At 39.2% G+C, this 17,659-nt stretch overlaps 1 protein-coding gene across 1 annotated transcript; it reads left to right on the top strand.

Moving 5' to 3' along the window:
- Positions 1 to 1,762: 1,762 nt before the first annotated feature.
- LOC121377269 (epidermal retinol dehydrogenase 2-like) lies at positions 1,763 to 17,025 on the top strand. Its single transcript, XM_041505198.1, has 5 exons — positions 1,763 to 2,151; positions 3,844 to 4,009; positions 11,821 to 12,065; positions 12,536 to 12,661; positions 16,114 to 17,025. Exons 1-5 carry the CDS (start codon positions 1,835 to 1,837, stop codon positions 16,211 to 16,213), a joined length of 954 nt encoding a protein of 317 aa, XP_041361132.1. The 5' UTR covers positions 1,763 to 1,834; the 3' UTR covers positions 16,214 to 17,025.
- Positions 17,026 to 17,659: the final 634 nt, after the last annotated feature.

The following is a 17,659-nucleotide window of genomic DNA, read 5'->3' as shown; positions in this document are numbered from 1 at the left end:
TTCCAAAGATCATTTTTTTTATTTGTGCTACAGACCCCGCGGATCTGTTCAATTTGCATGAGCTGCCAGCAAGATACGAGAGTGTTCTTTCGTACTGTGATGGATAAGTGTACATTTACTCTAATGATGAATGATTGTTATGTGTTCAAATATCTATGTCACACACAATTTTGTTTATGATCGTTAAAGTTTGTTTTAATTAACGACACCACTAAAGCACATTGATTTATTTAACATCGGCTATTGGATGCCAGACGTGGTAATTCTTATAGCATTCCACAGACAGGATAGCACACATCACAGCCTTTCAGTCGTGGTGCGCTAGCTGAAACGAGAAATAGCCCTGATAGGGATCGATCCTAGACCGACCGCGTATCAGGCAAGCGCTTTACCAATGGGTTACGTTCTGCTGATTCAAAACAGAAGCAACGTTTACGCACAAGCTAATTGGTCGCCAACTGTTGTGAAGAATAATTTTAACCTGCCAATAATTTAAGATATCATAGGCCCTATTACAATTATAATAGAATTTACTAGCCCAAATTCAACTTTTTATTTTTTTAAAGGGGCAGATTAAAAGTTGCATGACCAAACATATTTACCGCATTAATTTTTATTGTGAAATATGGAAAGATTTTATCATGAATTACATGTTCGCCAAAATAAACAAACAAATAATAAATTAATTAATTAAATAAAAATTAAATAAGTAATTAAGTAAGTTTATGTATATACAATAACACTGGCGTAGATATTTTGCTTTATATTTGCTTTAAATAATAGTGTAAAAGTGTGTAAATATAAAAGTGTGCCCCCTCCCCCTTTGGCACCTTCCTACGCCACTGAATAATACCATGTACAGCAACGATTCAAGGCACCCAACCTTGACCTTGCTTAGGTTTCTGGAGACAATAAACAATAAAAAAAGAAGAAGAAAAAAAAGAGTAAGTAATTAGAAAGAAAGAAAGAAATGTTTTATTTAACGACGCACTCAACACATTTTATTTACGGTTATATGGCGTCAAGTGCAAGTTCTTTATTGCTTTAAGTTATACAACTTATAAGCTTTATAATAAAAACAGAAAAATATAAGAAATACATATTTACAATATCTGATAATGGTGGGGAGCACTATAGCACTATAGACATATGGTTAAGGACCTCACAGATATTGAGAGAAAACCCGCTGTCGCCATTTCATGGGCTACTCTTTTCGATTAGCAGCAAGGGATCGTTTATATGCACCACCCCACAGACATAACACGGCCTTTGATATACCAGTCATGGTACACTGGCTGGAACGAGAAATAGCCCAATGGGCCCACCGACGGGGATCAATCCCACACCGACCGCGCATCGAGCGAGTGGCTTACTACTGGGCTACGTCCCGCCCTCTAAGTAATTAAGTAATTTAAGTAAGTAAGAACCCCCTATAAATAAATAAATAAATAATAATCTATTTTCAATTACCACTATTTTACAAATTTATATCACTACAAAACCCAATAATAAAGACTATCTGATTTATTGTAACTAATCTATAGAATATAGTATTTAGTTTTTACAAGTATTTACGACAATATGTTGTAATTAATTATAATTGATGTTTATTTGATTTTAATATGACTGTGAAATAAATTTCAAAATTATAATTTTTGGTTGTAATAAATTTGTAACTGTTTTCAAAAGTGATCTTTTGTATATTACGACATACCTTTTTAACGATCCGAATTGATTTACGGTAATAAAGTGAATGGAAAAACATCAAAGATGCCGCTTTCACCTGTCTCCGAGCAGACGACGTTAGGTCGTTACCGAGTTAACACCAAGCATTATGTCCAGATTTGAGGAGAAATGGCACAATTTCGTGAACATGACTTGTGAAATACTTCAAAGTTTGAGAAATATCTGTTGTGCGTATGTTGTTGCGTTCTTTCGTATTTTTGTCTCACCTGTTGAAAAGAAAGTAGATGAGGACATTGTGTTGATAACGGGATCGGGAAAAGGAATCGGCAGAAAACTTTCTATCGAGTTTGCAAAACGTGGCTCACGAGTGGTGCTGTGGGATATTGATAGAGCTGCCAATGACAAAACGGCATCAATAATCCGCGAACTTGGCGGAAAGTGCTATCCGTATGTTTGTGACGTCAGGTGAGCTGGCGTTGAAATGATAATTATTTATTTATTAAATTAATTAATTAATTAATTAAATTATTTATTTATTTATTAAATTTATTTATTTGTTAAATTTATTTATCTATGTATCTGCCTGTCTATTTATTTATTTAATTTTTTATATATTACATTTATTTATTTGTTTGTTAAATTTATTTATCTATGTAACTGCTCCATCGAACCCCCCCCACCCCCCCGAAATCGCTTTTTTTATAATTTAATATATCTGACATTGATATCTGACATTATATTTACTCAACATAGAAATATATGCCCAATATCTCTGCAATCTATTTTGGAACCCCCCTTTTCAAAATCCTATGTTTTGGAACCCCCCTTTTCAAAATCCTATGTACGCCCATGTGCCTGTCTATTTATTTATTTATTTTAATACTTTATCAATTTAATAAAACATGTTTTGTTTAAGTATGGGGTAGAAGTATGTTGATTTTAATTGTTGTAATTTTAATAAAGCACATTTGTATTTCTGTGATTTTAATAAAGTACGTATTTTATTTCAGTGATTTTAGTATAGCAAAACACATTTTATTTCAGTAATTTGAATAAAGCAGAACATGTTTTATTTCAGTGATATAAAAATCCCCACTGTAACAAACATGTTTTATTTCTGTGGTTTTAATAAAGCAGAACATGTTTTATTTTAGTGGTTTCAATACGTGTACGTGCACATGTACGTTTTATTTCAATAATTTGAATAAAGCACAATGTGTTTAATTTCAGTACCATAATTTTAATAAAGCACACCATTTTATTTTATTTCAGTGATACTAATAAAGTACATTATGTGCATTATTTTATTAATTTTAAAGCATAATATGTTTTATTTAAGTGATTTTAATAGAACTCTGTTATATGACATTTCAGTGATTTTAATATTAAAAATTTAAAGTACTGTATCATGTTTCAAGGGGCGGGACATAGCCTAGTGGTAAAGCGCCACCTGAGGCTGATGCGCAATCAGTCTGGGATCGATCTCCATCGGTGGCCCATAGGTCTATTTATCGTTCCAGCCAGTGCACCACAACTGGTATATCAAAGACCGTGGTGTGTGTGTGTTATCCTGTCTGTGGGATGGTGCATATGAAAGATTCCTTGCTACTAATTGAAAAATGTTAGTGAGTTTTGTCTGTAAGACTATATGTCAAATTACCAAATGTTTGACATCCAATAGCCGATTATTAATAAATTAATGTGCTCAAGTGGTGTCGTTGAACAAAACAAACATTTTTGTAATATGTTTTATTTCAGTGATTTTAATAAAGTACTGTATCATGTTTCAAGGGGCGGGACATAGCCTAGTGGTAAAGCGTCACCTGAGGCTGATGTGCAATCGGTCTGGGATCGATCTCCATCGGTGGCCCATAGGGCTATTTCTCGTTCCAGCCAGTGCACCACAATTGGTATATCAAAAACCGTGGTGTGTGTTATCCTGTCTGGGATTGTGCATATAACAGATTCCTTGCTACTAATTGAAAAATGTAGCAGGTTTTTTTCTCTAAGACAAAACGTCAAAATACCAAATGTTTGACATCCAATAGCTGATTATTAATAAATTAATGGTTGTAGTGGTGTCTTTAAACAAAACATTTTTGTAACATGTTTTATTTCAGTGATTTTAATACAACATTGTAACATGTTATATTTCAGTGTGAGATCGGAAGTGTATCGTGTTGGTGAGATCGTGAGACGTGACGTGGGAGATGTTTCGATTCTCGTCAACAACGCGGGAGTGGTAGCGGGCAAACCACTGGTCGACTTGCCAGATGAACTCATTGAGCAGACCTTCAACGTCAATCTGCTTGCACACTTCTGGGTAAGGGGCCATCTCAAAACAGGCCTTTGAAAAGTATGACAACGATTTATTTTTTGTTGTTGCACATTTTCAATTCTCAAATGTTGAGAATGAACGAGAAATAGCCCAATGAGCCCACCGATGGGGATCTATCCTAGACCGACTGCGCATCGAGCAAGTGCTTTACCACTGGGCTACGTCTCACCCTTTCTGGGAAAGGGACTTGGCTCAAGTAAGTAAGGTTTTGATTGGTGGACATGAGCTCCAACTGGCTGATGTTAGATCCACATGTAATAGTGGAGCTAATTTTAATTAGATTGAGGGTCATTCCAAAAGTGAGTCTGCTTACACACTTCTGGGTAAGGGGCTATCTCAAAAGTCAATCTGCTTGCATATTTTTGGGTAAGGGACCATTTCAAAAGTCAATCTTCTCGCACATTTCTGGGTAAGGGACCATCTCAAAAGTCAATCTGCTGGCACACTTCTGGGTAAGGGGCCATCTCAGAAGTCAATCTGCTTGCACACTTTTGGGTAAGGGGCCACTCAAAAGTCAATTTCATGGCACACTTCTGGGTAAGAGGCCACTCAAAAGTCAATCTGCTGGCACATTTCTGGGTAAGGGGCCATCTTAGAAGTCAATCTGCTTGCACACATCTGGGTAAGGGGCCATCTCAGAAGTCAATCTGCTGGCATACTTCTGGGTAAGGGGCCATCTCAAAAGTCAATCTGCTGGCACATTTCTGGGTAAGGGGCCACTCAAAAGTCAATCTGCTGGCACACTTCTGGGTAAGGGGCCATCTCAAAAGTCAGTCTGCTCACATACTTCTGGTTAAGGGGCCATCTCAAAAGTCAGTACACTGACACATTTCTAGGTAAAGGACCATCTCAAAACAGGCCTCTAAATTGATGACAACAATTGTTTCATTTGCACATCACTTACGCAAATCAAAATTTTTCATTTGCACATTAAAGTTAAGACATAATTTAAATGAGCCAATGATTAATTAATCAATGTGCTCCAGTGGTGTCATTAAACAAAATAAACTTTTTTTGATTTGAATGGTCATAATGGGTTAAGCAAAAAATGGAATTGGGATATCTGAATTATATTTTTTTTGCACATTTGTGGATAAGGGGCAATCTCAAAAGTCAAGCTAAAAAATTAAGGTTAATCCAGTTGCCTGTTTTACTCTGCTAACTAATTTATAATGCATCTTTTTAAAAACAAAAATGCATAGTAAAATCATAATTGTGAAAAATAAAATATTTGCATATATTTTGTTCAGTACGGTATAGTGACACCATCATTACAAACTGATATGCTTCACTGCCACCATTATGGTCTTTGTGGGAGAGAGAATGGTGGTCCACTGATTTGATTTGATCTTTCATCAGTAGCTGTCAGGTCAGAGGTCAGGTATCCCGTAGTTCTATTGTACTGTGACACATGTCATGTCAGCTGTGTGGAAATGTGGGTCACTAGAACAGATAATCTAATGTAATGGGAATTACGTAAACAAATCTGTCTTCGCGGCCAGACACAGGTGACATGACCTCAAAATAGACTGGCTAGGTGACATTCCAAATTTATGGTGTGGTAATCTGTCCATCCATCTATATGTCTGTCTGTCTATCACAATCAGACATGGGTGACATGACCTCAAAATAGACTGGCTAATTGACACCCCAGACTGTTGGTGTGGTAATCTGTCCATCCATCCATATGTCTGTCTGTATGTCTGTCACCATCAGCCACAGGTGACACAAACTAAAAGATGACTGTTTGGATGACACATCACATCACAGCAATTCTGATGTAGTAATCTGTCCTCTTTTTCTGTCTGTCTATCCATTTGATCATCAGTCAATCATCCATCCATCCATCCATCCATCCATCAATTTATCCTTAATATTCTATAGTTCATTATTCTGTATTCACTGACCTATCGGTCATATGATAATACCTCTCATGCTGGCTGTCCATCCATCCATCCATCCGTTCAGTCAGCTAATATCCATTAAATTTACATAATGATATAAAATACATCTATTCATCCAAGGCCCATCCCTTTCTTCATCAATTAATTCATCCATCTATCAAAGTTTTCATCCTTCTCTATCTATCTGCCCATCCATCCATCTATCCGTCCGTCCATCCATCCATCCATCCATCCATCCATCCATCCATCCATCCATCCATCCATCCATCCATCCATCCATCCATCCATCCATCCATCCATCCATCCATCCATCCATCCATCCATCTATCCATCCATCCATCCATCCATCCATCCACCCGTTCATCCGTCCATCAGTCCATTTATCCATCTACCCATCCATCCGTCCATCAGTCCATCCATCCATCCATCCATTAAGGCACTATCCATTTATCCATCCCATCTTTTCAGCTAGCCACCAACACATCAAACTTACTTTTATCTATTTCTTCCTCCCTTTTTCCAATAATTCTCCCATCTATCCATCCATATCCATCCATCTGTTTTCATCCATTTCATCAATACATCTATTCATCAGTCAATCAATGAATCCACCCAGTCATCCATCCATTATCCCTCTATTCATCCACCCACCCACCCATACATACATCATCTATCCATTCATCTATCCATCCACCCTCCATTCATACATCTATCTATCTAGCCATCCATCCAATCACCCATACATCATCCATCCATCTGTTATCCAACTAACCATCCAACTATCCACCTATCATCCATCTATCTATCCATCCTTTCATCCATCCATCCATCTATCCATCCATCTATCCATCCATCCAACCATCCACCCATCATCTATCTATCCATCCGACCAACCATCCATCCATCCATCCATCCAACCATCATCATCCATCCATCCGTTATCCATCCATCCATCCATCCATCCATCCATCCACCCACCCACCCACCCATTTATCTATCTACCCACATATTAAACTGACTTCAATCTATCATTTATATTAATTCACCGATATATCTATATCCATCCATCCATCCATCCATCCATCCATTCATTTCTTTCTCCCTCAATAATTCCTTCCTCGTCCATCAATTCATCTGTACATCTATAAAATGTCCATCCATCCATCCATCCATCCATCCATCCATTCATTCCTCTCCCTCCCTCAATAAATTCCTCCCTCATCCATCAATTCGTCTGTCCATCTATAGTGTCCATCCGTCTGTCCGTCCGTCTGTCCGTCCATCCATTCCTCCCTCCCTCCCTTAATAAATTCCTCCCTCATCCATCTTTTCATCTGTCCATCTATAAAGTGTCCATCCATCCATCCATCCATCCATCCATCCATCCATCCATCCATCCATCCATCCATCCATTCCTCGCTCCCATAATAAATTCCTCCCTCATCCATCATTTCATCTGTCCATCTATAAAGTGTCCATCCATCCATCCATCCATCCATCCATCCATTCCTCCCTCCCATAATAAATTCCTCCCTCATCCATCATTTCATCTGTCCATCTAAAAAGTGTCCATCCATCCATCCATCCATCCATCCATCCATCCATCCATCCATCCATTCCTCCCTCCCATAATAAATTCCTCCCTCATCCATCATTTCATCTGTCCATCTAAAAAGTGTCCATCCATCCATCCATCCATCCATCCATCCATCCATCCATCCATCCATCCATCCATTCCTCCCTCCCATAATAAATTCCTCCCTCATCCATCATTTCATCTGTCCATCTAAAAAGTGTCCATCCATCCATCCATCCATCCATCCATTCCTCCCTCCCATAATAAATTCCTCCCACATCCATCATTTCATCTGTCCATCTATAAAGTGTCCATCCATCCATTCCTCCCTCCCATAATAAATTCCTCCCTCATCCATCATTTCATCTGTCCATCTATAAAGTGTCCATCCATCCATCCATCCATCCATCCATCCATCCATCCATCCATCCATCCATTCCTCCCTCCCATAATAAATTCCTCCCTCATCCATCATTTCATCTGTCCATCTAAAAAGTGTCCATCCATCCATCCATCCATCCATCCATTCCTCCCTCCCATAATAAATTCCTCCCTCATCCATCATTTCATCTGTCCATCTATAAAGTGTCCATCCATCCATTCCTCCCTCCCATAATAAATTCCTCCCTCATCCATCATTTCATCTGTCCATCTATAAAGTGTCCATCCATCCATCCATCCATCCATCCATCCATCCATCCATTTCTCCCTCCCATAATAAATTCCTCCCTCATCCATCATTTCATCTGTCCATCTAAAAAGTGGATGGAGCGAGGAATGGATGGATGGATGGATGGATGGATGGATGGATGGATGGATGGATGGATGGATGGATGGATGGACACTTTATAGATGGACAGATGAAATGATGGATGAGGGAGGAATTTATTATGGGAGCGAGGAATGGATGGATGGATGGATGGATGGATGGATGGACACTTTATAGATGGACAGATGAAATGATGGATGAGGGAGGAATTTATTATGGGAGGGAGGAATGGATGGATGGATGGATGGATGGATGGATGGATGGATGGACACTTTATAGATGGACAGATGAAATGATGGATGAGGGAGGAATTTATTATGGGAGGGAGGAATGGATGGATGGATGGATGGATGGATGGATGGATGGACACTTTATAGATGGACAGATGAAATGATGGATGAGGGAGGAATTTATTATGGGAGGGAGGAATGGATGGATGGATGGATGGATGGATGGATGGATGGATGGATGGACACTTTATAGATGGACAGATGAAATGATGGATGAGGGAGGAATTTATTATGGGAGGGAGGAATGGATGGATGGATGGATGGATGGATGGACACTTTATAGATGGACAGATGAAATGATGGATGAGGGAGGAATTTATTATGGGAGGGAGGAATGGATGGATGGATGGATTGATGGATGGACATTTCATCATTTCATCTGTCCATCTAAAAAGTGTCCATCCATCCATCCATCCATCCATCCATCCATCCATCCATTCCTCCCTCCCATAATAAATTCCTCCCTCATCCATCATTTCATCTGTCCATCTATAAAGTGTCCATCCATCCATCCATCCATCCATCCATTCCTCCCTCCCATAATAAATTCCTCCCTCATCCATCATTTCATCTGTCCATCTATAAAGTGTCCATCCATCCATCCATCCATCCATCCATCCATCCATTCCTCCCTCCCATAATAAATTCCTCCCTCATCCATCATTTCATCTGCCCATCTATAAAGTGTCCATCCATCCATCCATCCATCCATCCATCCATCCATCCATCCATCCATTCCTCCCTCCCATAATAAATTCCTCCCTCATCCATCATTTCATCTGTCCATCTATAAAGTGTCCATCCATCCATCCATCCATCCATCCATCCATTCCTCCCTCCCATAATAAATTCCTCCCTCATCCATCATTTCATCTGTCCATCTATAAAGTGTCCATCCATCCATCCATCCATCCATCCATTCCTCCCTCCCATAATAAATTCCTCCCTCATCCATCATTTCATCTGTCCATCTATAAAGTGTCCATCCATCCATCCATCCATCCATCCATTCCTCCCTCCCATAATAAATTCCTCCCTCATCCATCATTTCATCTGCCCATCTATAAAGTGTCCATCCATCCATCATCCCTACTTCCCTTCCATCCATTTATTCACCTATCAATCCAATCATAATCTATAAACTGTCCACTCACCCACCTATCCATCCATCCGTCTGTCCGTCCATCCATCTGTCCATTCATTCATTTGTTAATTCATCCATCCATCCATCCAACCATCCATCCATCTATCCCATCCATCCATCCATCAGTTCATCCATCAGTCCACCTATCCATCCGTCCATCTCTTCAATTCCTTAATCCATCCTTCATTAAAATCTTTTATCTTTCTCTCCATGTTTTTGTCCAACAATCCGTCCATCCGCCACCCACAAATTACTTGTGAAATTCACAAAATGTAGTTTCTACTCAAGTGAAAAATCTCTACTTTGTAAATTTTTTCACTTGTTATTCTAAATCCAAACTCAGTGGAATATTTGTGTCGTTGACCTCGCACCATAATTATTTCCATCCGAGATGCTCCATTGTCCAACATTGAAATACTCGTCCAAATAAAGAAACAAAAAACCAAGCCATGCGTGACTTTTTGAAAACATTCCTATTGCTGTCCAGGTCATCTTAAACTTTTAACCCGCTAGATCTGGGTATCTCTTAATTGTTTTTTTTTAACAATTCTCTCCTTCTATCGGTCAAATTCTTTGTACAATGAACAGTAATATCCGTTACCTGTGGTTGTGATGGATACAAATGTAAATGGGGGTGTGTGTGTGTGTGTGTGAATAAATAAAAGAGAGGAAAAACCAATATCCTTGAAGTTAGAGATTTTGGACGACAGTGGTCGGTGGACAATGAATGTTCCAATAAACCTTGTATAATATGTGTGCGGTCAGTGTGGAATCTGGTTCATTAGCATCAACATTACATATTAAATTTTGCTGAAGTAAAAACTATTGATAGGCTTACTTGGTTGGACTTTTTAAAGACACCAACCTGTGTGCTATCCATGCCAAATGTGTTACCATCATGCCAAAGGACATCCAGCTGGCCCGCCCATCATATATGTATTTTGACAGACCATGGTTTTTAAACACTACAAATTATGTTTCACCAGTATAGCCTTTTTGATAATTTAAATTAGAAGTTACTTACATTTCATACATCTGAAGTGTTTCTAAAGCTCGTTCCAGCCAGTGCACCACAACTGGTATATCAAAGGCCATGGTATGTGCTATCCTGTCTGTGGGATGGTGCATATAAAAAGCCCTTGCTACTAATGAAAAAATGTAGCGGGTTTCCTCTCTGTTACTGTGTCAAAAATGACCATATGTTTGACATCCAATAGCCGATGATTAATAAATCAGTATGCTCTAGTGGTGTTGTAAAACAAAACAAACTTTTGTTTTGTTTCTAAAGTTTGTTTTGTTTAATAACATCACTAGAGCACATTTAAATATTAATCAGTGGCTATTGACTATCAAACATTATGTAACTTTGGACACAAGGTCTTAGAGGAAACTCGCTACATTTTTCCATTAACAGCAAGGGATATGTTATATACACTTTCCCAGACAGGACAGTGAGTGGAAAATCGCACACCTCAATATGCTAAGGCGAGTGAAAAATCACTCTCCAAAATAAATAAAATAGGCAATGTAGCTCCGATTGGATTTTGACTGGTACGTCTACAAAATTGTCTATTAAATCAGTATTTCCGGATTTGTTCAACAAAGAGAAATACCAGTTTAACGACTGCATGGAAGCCACTGCCATGTTTTTAATTTTTATTGTTTTAACAAAAGAACCTTCCTATCAGCTAAATGAGCTATGAAAATTGTTGATTTTTGTAAATGGTGGAAATAAATATACCCATCTATTTTACGTGTGCCGTTTGTTGAGTGTAACGTGCACTGTTTTTCACACTCGTCAGCTTGAAATTATGTGCACTGTACGAGCGCGATCTCATCCACGCACCTTAAAAAGCAAGGTCTGGTGAACGCTCTGCCGACAAAGTTAGATCCATCTCTGAGCTGTAGAAGATGAATGGGTGTAGCAGTGTGCACCATCCCTCTTTCAGTGTTTTCTTTTCAGACTGTCAAGTGTTTTGGTTTTAGACTGTCAAGTGTTTTCAGACTATGATCTGTTTTGTTTTCAGACTATCAAATGTTTTGTTTTCAGACTATCAAATGTTTTGTTTTCAGACTGTCAAGGTTTTCAGACTATCAGGTGTTTTGTTTTCAGACTGTCAAGTGTTTCCTGCCGTCGATGCTGCATCACAACCACGGCCACATCGTCAACATGGCCAGCTCGGTCGGCCTCATCGGCACCAACAAGCTCACCGACTACTGCGCATCCAAGTTCGGCGTGGTCGGCTTCACCGAGGTACTCAACTACGAAATCATCTTCTCCGGTAAAGACGGAGTCCACACGACCCTCGTCTGTCCATCCTTCACAAACACCGGCATGTTCGAGGGATGTGAAATGAAGTAAGTGCCCTGGGTCCCATTGCTCGAAGTGATCTTAGCTCTAACATCTCCTTAAGGGTGTTCTCATTATGCAATTAGTCGCACTGACTTGTCGCATGCGATTGAATCATACTGTGAGAACACCCAAATCGGAACGACTTTAGTCGTATACGACAAGTTGTGTCGGAATCATAACAATTGGAACATGTTCTATTTTTCACGACAAATCATAAGTTCTCAACCAATCAAATCACATTAAAGTTCCACCGTTAAGTTTTGTCACCTTTGGGTTTTTTGGTTTACTTATAAACATGTCAAAATGTCCGGATTTCATGGTCCATAAAGCCTGTTATTGTCTAGATGTGGTCAATAACTGTTTTGGTACATCAGTAAACTGTCTACATTTTAAGGTTTTACCATACTGATACCATATAAATTAACATGCTAAAGAGAGCTAAAACTAGACTGATTTTTTTCTTTTTTTCTTACAGGTATCCTTCGTTATTACCTCCCTTGGAAACAGAAGACGTTGTTCAGAGAATTATGCATGCGATTTTAACCAATCAGTATCAAATTTGCATTCCAAAACTCATCTACTTCTGTGCCATTCTCAAAACGTAAGTACATGTAATAGTATTAAACTTAAAGTTGGTTGATGTCAAACATTTAGAGAATACTCATCTCGCTACTCGGCAGTACCGTTTATCTTGCATGAGTGAAATAATGTTGTCCTACACCCATTATTAATCTAGGAGCGGGACGCAGCCCAGTGGTGAAGCATTCGCTTGATGCGTGGTCGGTCTAGGATCAATCCCCGTCGATGGACCCATTGGGCTATTTCTCGTTCCAGCCAGTGCTCCACAACTGGTGTAACAAAGGCCGTGGTATGTACTATGTACTGTCTGTGGGATGGTGCATATAAAAGATCCCTTGCTGCTAATAGAAAAGAGTAGCCCATGAAGTGGCGACAGTGGGTTTTCTCTTTCAATATCTGTGTGGTCCTTAACCATATGTCTGAAGCCATATAACCGTAAATAAAATGTGTTGAGTGTGTCATTAAATAAAACATTTCCTTCCTTCCATTATCAATCTTTATAATTTTATGGAAGATTTTCAAATGATACTGGTATTGAAAACAACTTTGCAAGTTCAGAACAAGAGACAGCGTTGCGTCATAGCTGTGACGTATGTATCACTGACATGGATTAAAAAATAGGTACGGTTGTTTGTTGTTGCCTAACAGTTGTGACATCAAAGCCAGTAATAAAGCACTGATTATGATGTCAAAACATATCTAGGGGAAGAAATGGGGGTTTTCTTTCCCCACTTCTCTCTACCCATGTGGGTAATAATTGGTAATTCTGACATACACTGACTTCTCTCTCAGCAAACCCTAACCATTATCCTGAATAGATGGCCCAGGACAGTGCTTTGAACCGTAATTGTATACAAGCACGAAAATAAGATAAAATGAAATACATTGTGATCAGGGGCAGATCCAGCATTTTGTAAAGTGGGGATTCATGGGTCGAAACCACCACCGCCTGCTCAAGCACATTTAAAAATAATTCATTTCAACGTACTTTTGTACTTATATCCAATTAAGGTTCGAGCATGCTGTCCTGGGCACACACCTCAGCTATCTGTCCAGGACAGTGAGTTAGTTGTTAGTTGGTTAGTGAGAGAGAAGAGGGTGTAATGGCCTTACATCTACCCACTGAGCTCTTAAGAACTCGCTCTGGTTTGGAGCCGGTATCGGGTTGCGAACCCTGTACCTTCCAGCCTGTAGTCCGATGGCTTAATGTATTTTCGAGAGGAGCATGATTCAGGGCAGTTTAGTGCCGTTTATTGTGGATGGTGACTTTTTTAAAAAGTAATTAAAAAGTGCACTTCAAATGGGTGGGTGAGGCTACACGACTCCAGGGTTTCTGCCAGAAAGACATTTTTGGGTATGGCACTATGGAATTGAATATTTGCTGAATGCAACCACAGTCAACAGGGGGTGGTGGTGGGGGGGGGGGGGTGTTCCTGAAAAAGAAAATGGGTTAGGTTTAGGGTTAGGGATAGGAAAATCGTACAGTAATGATAAAGTCATTAATTTTGTCAAAAGGTTAACTTTAAAAAAGAAGGAAGGAAGGAAATGTTTTATTTAACGATGCACTCAACACATTTTAATTATGGTTATATGGCATCGGACATATGGTTAAGGACCACACAGATACAGAGAGAGGAAACCCGCTGTCACCATTTCATGGGCTACTCTTTTTGATTAGCAGCAAGGAATCTTTTATATGCACCATCCCACAGACAGGATAACACATACCACGGCCTTTAATATACCAGTCGTGGTGCACTGGCTGGAGTGAGAAATCTTTAAAAAAAGAAATCTGCAAATCAATTTGGGTATGTTGCCATACCCGTTTTACCCTCTGACAAAAAACCCGGACTCCTGTGACACCCCCCCCACCCCCCCACCTACCCCCCCACCCCCCACCTGGATCCTCCAATGGTGATGACTGATTGTTGTTTTTGTTACCAATTGATCAAATTCCATGGCTTTAGTTTGTGTAGGCCTGCTTTGTTTACAATAATATTTTCTCACTGCTTATATAACTTAGAAATGTACTGATGTCTTTAAGAAAGACTGACATTATTTATTTCTGTGCTGGAATGTTTGTAGATGTAATTATTTTACATGACTGGATAAATTTACTTGACTGTCAAGCTCAGGCCTGTAGAAACCATATCTGAAGTTGGGCGGCACAAGCTCGGGGCATTTTTGTCTTTAGTGAGATGGGGGGTGGGGGTGGGGGTGGGGGTGGGTGGGCTGTTCTATAAGGCTCAGAATTGACAGGGCATGTCACAAAAAATGTGCAGTATGCTTTCTTATAATCGGCTTCATAAACAGCTTTTGCTTTTCATGTTGTTGTTTTTACAGTATTTTAGATATATATCAAGAATTCTCAGATTTGATAATTAAATCTTATATTTTTATCCAAGTTTGTCAAAAGTCTTCCGCATTACTGTTAAAGTTTCCCTAGAAAGAAAGAAATGTTTTATTTAACGACGCACTCAACACATTTTATTTACGATTATATGGCGTCAGACATATGGTTAAGGACCACACAGATATATAGAGGAAACCCACTGTCGCCACTTCATAGACTACTCTTTTCGATTAGCAGCAAGGGATCTTTTATATTCACCATCCCACAGACAGGGTAGCACATACCACAGCCTTTGATATACCAGTCGTGGTGCACTGGCTGAACAAGAAATGGCCCAACAGGCCCACCGACAGGGATCGATCCTAGACCCACTGTGCATCGAGCGAGCGCTGTACCACTGGGCCACGTCCCACCAGTTACCCTAAAAGTCTTAAATTTTTTAGACTAATTTCTAGAACCGCTTCTCAATTTCTAGCAGTTTGTTTTTGTCTTGAAATCCGAGAAACACAAAATTTATTTAGTCTTATACTAGAATATGGGGCTGGATGTAGCCCAGTGGTAAAGCCCTCGCTTGATGCGCGGTCGGTTTAGGATTGATCCCTGTCAGTGGGCCCATTGGGCTATTTCTCGTTCCAGCCAGTGCTCCCCAAATGGTGTAACAAAGGCTGTGGTATGTACTATCCTGTCTGTGGGATGGTGCATATAAAAGATCCCTTGCTGCTAATCGAAAAGAGTAGTACATGAAGTGGCGGTATATATCTATGTGGTCCTTAACCGTATGTCTGACACCATATAACTGTAAATAAAATGTGTTGAGTGCATCGTTAAATAAAACATTTCTTTCTTTTATACTAGAATATTTTAATCCAGTGTCTGATTTTATTTTGTAAGTCACAAAGTTTTCTTTTCTTTAAGCACATTTACCAAATTGCAAAAACTTTTTGGTTAAATATATTAAAGTTCTATAAAATATTAAAATAATACAGTGATCTAGCATTATATTAAAGTACTACAACATACCTATTATATTTACTGTCTAATACCTATATCACTTTTGGACGCTTGTCAGGGAGAGACAAAACCAGATGTGTCAATCAGATGTTTTTGTTGTGATTTTTCAGATTGCTTCCTGTTGATGGCATGGTAGAAGTGATCCGACTGGTCGGTGCTGAAAATTTCATGAACAAATTTGTTGGTCGAAACAAAGTGCACAAAGCATGATGGGAAGAAAATTATTTGAGAGATAATGAAGTGATCTGACCTCGTGTTTATAAAACTTTTAGAGTCTAGACTCGAGATTCTAATAGAGTCTGAGACACTGATGTCATGACAACGCCATACAAATTGTATGTGTGTGTGACGTCATTAGAGAGTGAGTCGGGACTTTAAAAACGTTTTATAAGCACAGGCCCTGGCATACACAGCTCATCCAAAGTTATGTCCCTTTGTACAGTATATTTTTCTTATAGACATTAATAGGTGCTACAGGCCTCGGTGTCGTTGTAGGACATAAGGCTGGTAGGTACAGGGTTCACAGCCCGGTACCGGCTCACACCCAGAGCGAGTTTTAACAACTCAGTGGATAGATGTAAGGCCACTACACCCTCTTCTCTCTTACTAACCATTAACAACTAACCCACTGTCCTGGACAGACAGCCCAGATAGCTATGGTGTGTGCCCAGGACAGCATGCTTGAACCGTAATTGGATATAAGCACGGAAATAAGTTGAAATGAAATGAAATACGTGCTGGTTGAACAGTGTGTTGCCCCTCTTACTGTGGGAACAATCCCCGATTTTAATTAAGAGGCTGTGCCCACAGTAAGTGTGTTTGAACCCATGAGATACAAGCAGGTTAATACCTACCAAATAAAGTGTGCTGGGATGTCATCAAAAACATCACAGTGTGTAGGTTCAATCTGGGTTTTTTATGGTTTAATATGGCTTTAACTTAATACTGCTAGTATCTTTATTGTGAATAATGAATTGGTACATTAAATGAATTTTAGTAAATGTATTTTTGAATACATTGTACACTGTTGTTCGTCTTTTTATATACTTGCATATTTTATATACTTGCACGAGTGTAGGAAGGTCCAAACAGGTTGGGGGGGGGGTAGGGGAGGTCACAAACATACATATCAATACATGTAAAATTTATATAAAAACCATTGCTGCTGCTAAAAAAAAAGGGGGGCGGGGGCCATACATGTCGACTGCAGTTGCATTCAGCACATACATTAAAAATTTCTTCCTGGGAGAAACCCTGGACTGGTATATCAAAGCCATGGTGTATGCTGTCCTGTCTGTGGAACACATCCTCTCCCCGCTTCCTATGCCAGTAAAGTTTATCATATAGAATGATAAAAGGAAGTTTAAGGGCTGGTAGAATTATTTAAATGTTTGTGTCACTTCAAGATTGTAAATTACAACAAAAAAATCATTTAATCGTTAGCATAGCCATGATTTTATATTGGGGTTGGGGCACCCACTGTCTACGAGTTGTTATGGGACGACAGGCAATATAAAACGTGGCAGGGACAAGTGTATTTAATATCTCTTTTACTTAGGTAGGTCTACAAATAAAAATAATCAGTGCATTATTCGAACTGTAGGAGATATTACAGTTAACATTCCCCCGCAATAATCGATTTTGGAAGGAAATGTT

The sequence above is a fragment of the Gigantopelta aegis genome, chromosome 7 (assembly GCF_016097555.1).
Source record: "Gigantopelta aegis isolate Gae_Host chromosome 7, Gae_host_genome, whole genome shotgun sequence".
Taxonomy (NCBI): Eukaryota; Metazoa; Mollusca; class Gastropoda; order Neomphalida; family Peltospiridae; genus Gigantopelta; species Gigantopelta aegis.
This window is presented reverse-complemented; position numbering and strand designations above follow the sequence as displayed.

What these genes read in the sequence shown, in the direction of transcription:
- LOC121377269 (XM_041505198.1), top strand. Translation starts at nt 1,835, where the DNA reads ATGTCCAGATTTGAGGAGAAATGGCACAATTTCGTGAACATGACTTGT. An exon ending in ATCTGCTTGCACACTTCTGG is followed by an intron (nt 4,010 to 11,820) that starts GTAAGGGGCCAT and finishes TTTTGTTTTCAG; the next exon opens with ACTGTCAAGTGTTTCCTGCC. An exon ending in TTCGAGGGATGTGAAATGAA is followed by an intron (nt 12,066 to 12,535) that starts GTAAGTGCCCTG and finishes TTTTTCTTACAG; the next exon opens with GTATCCTTCGTTATTACCTC.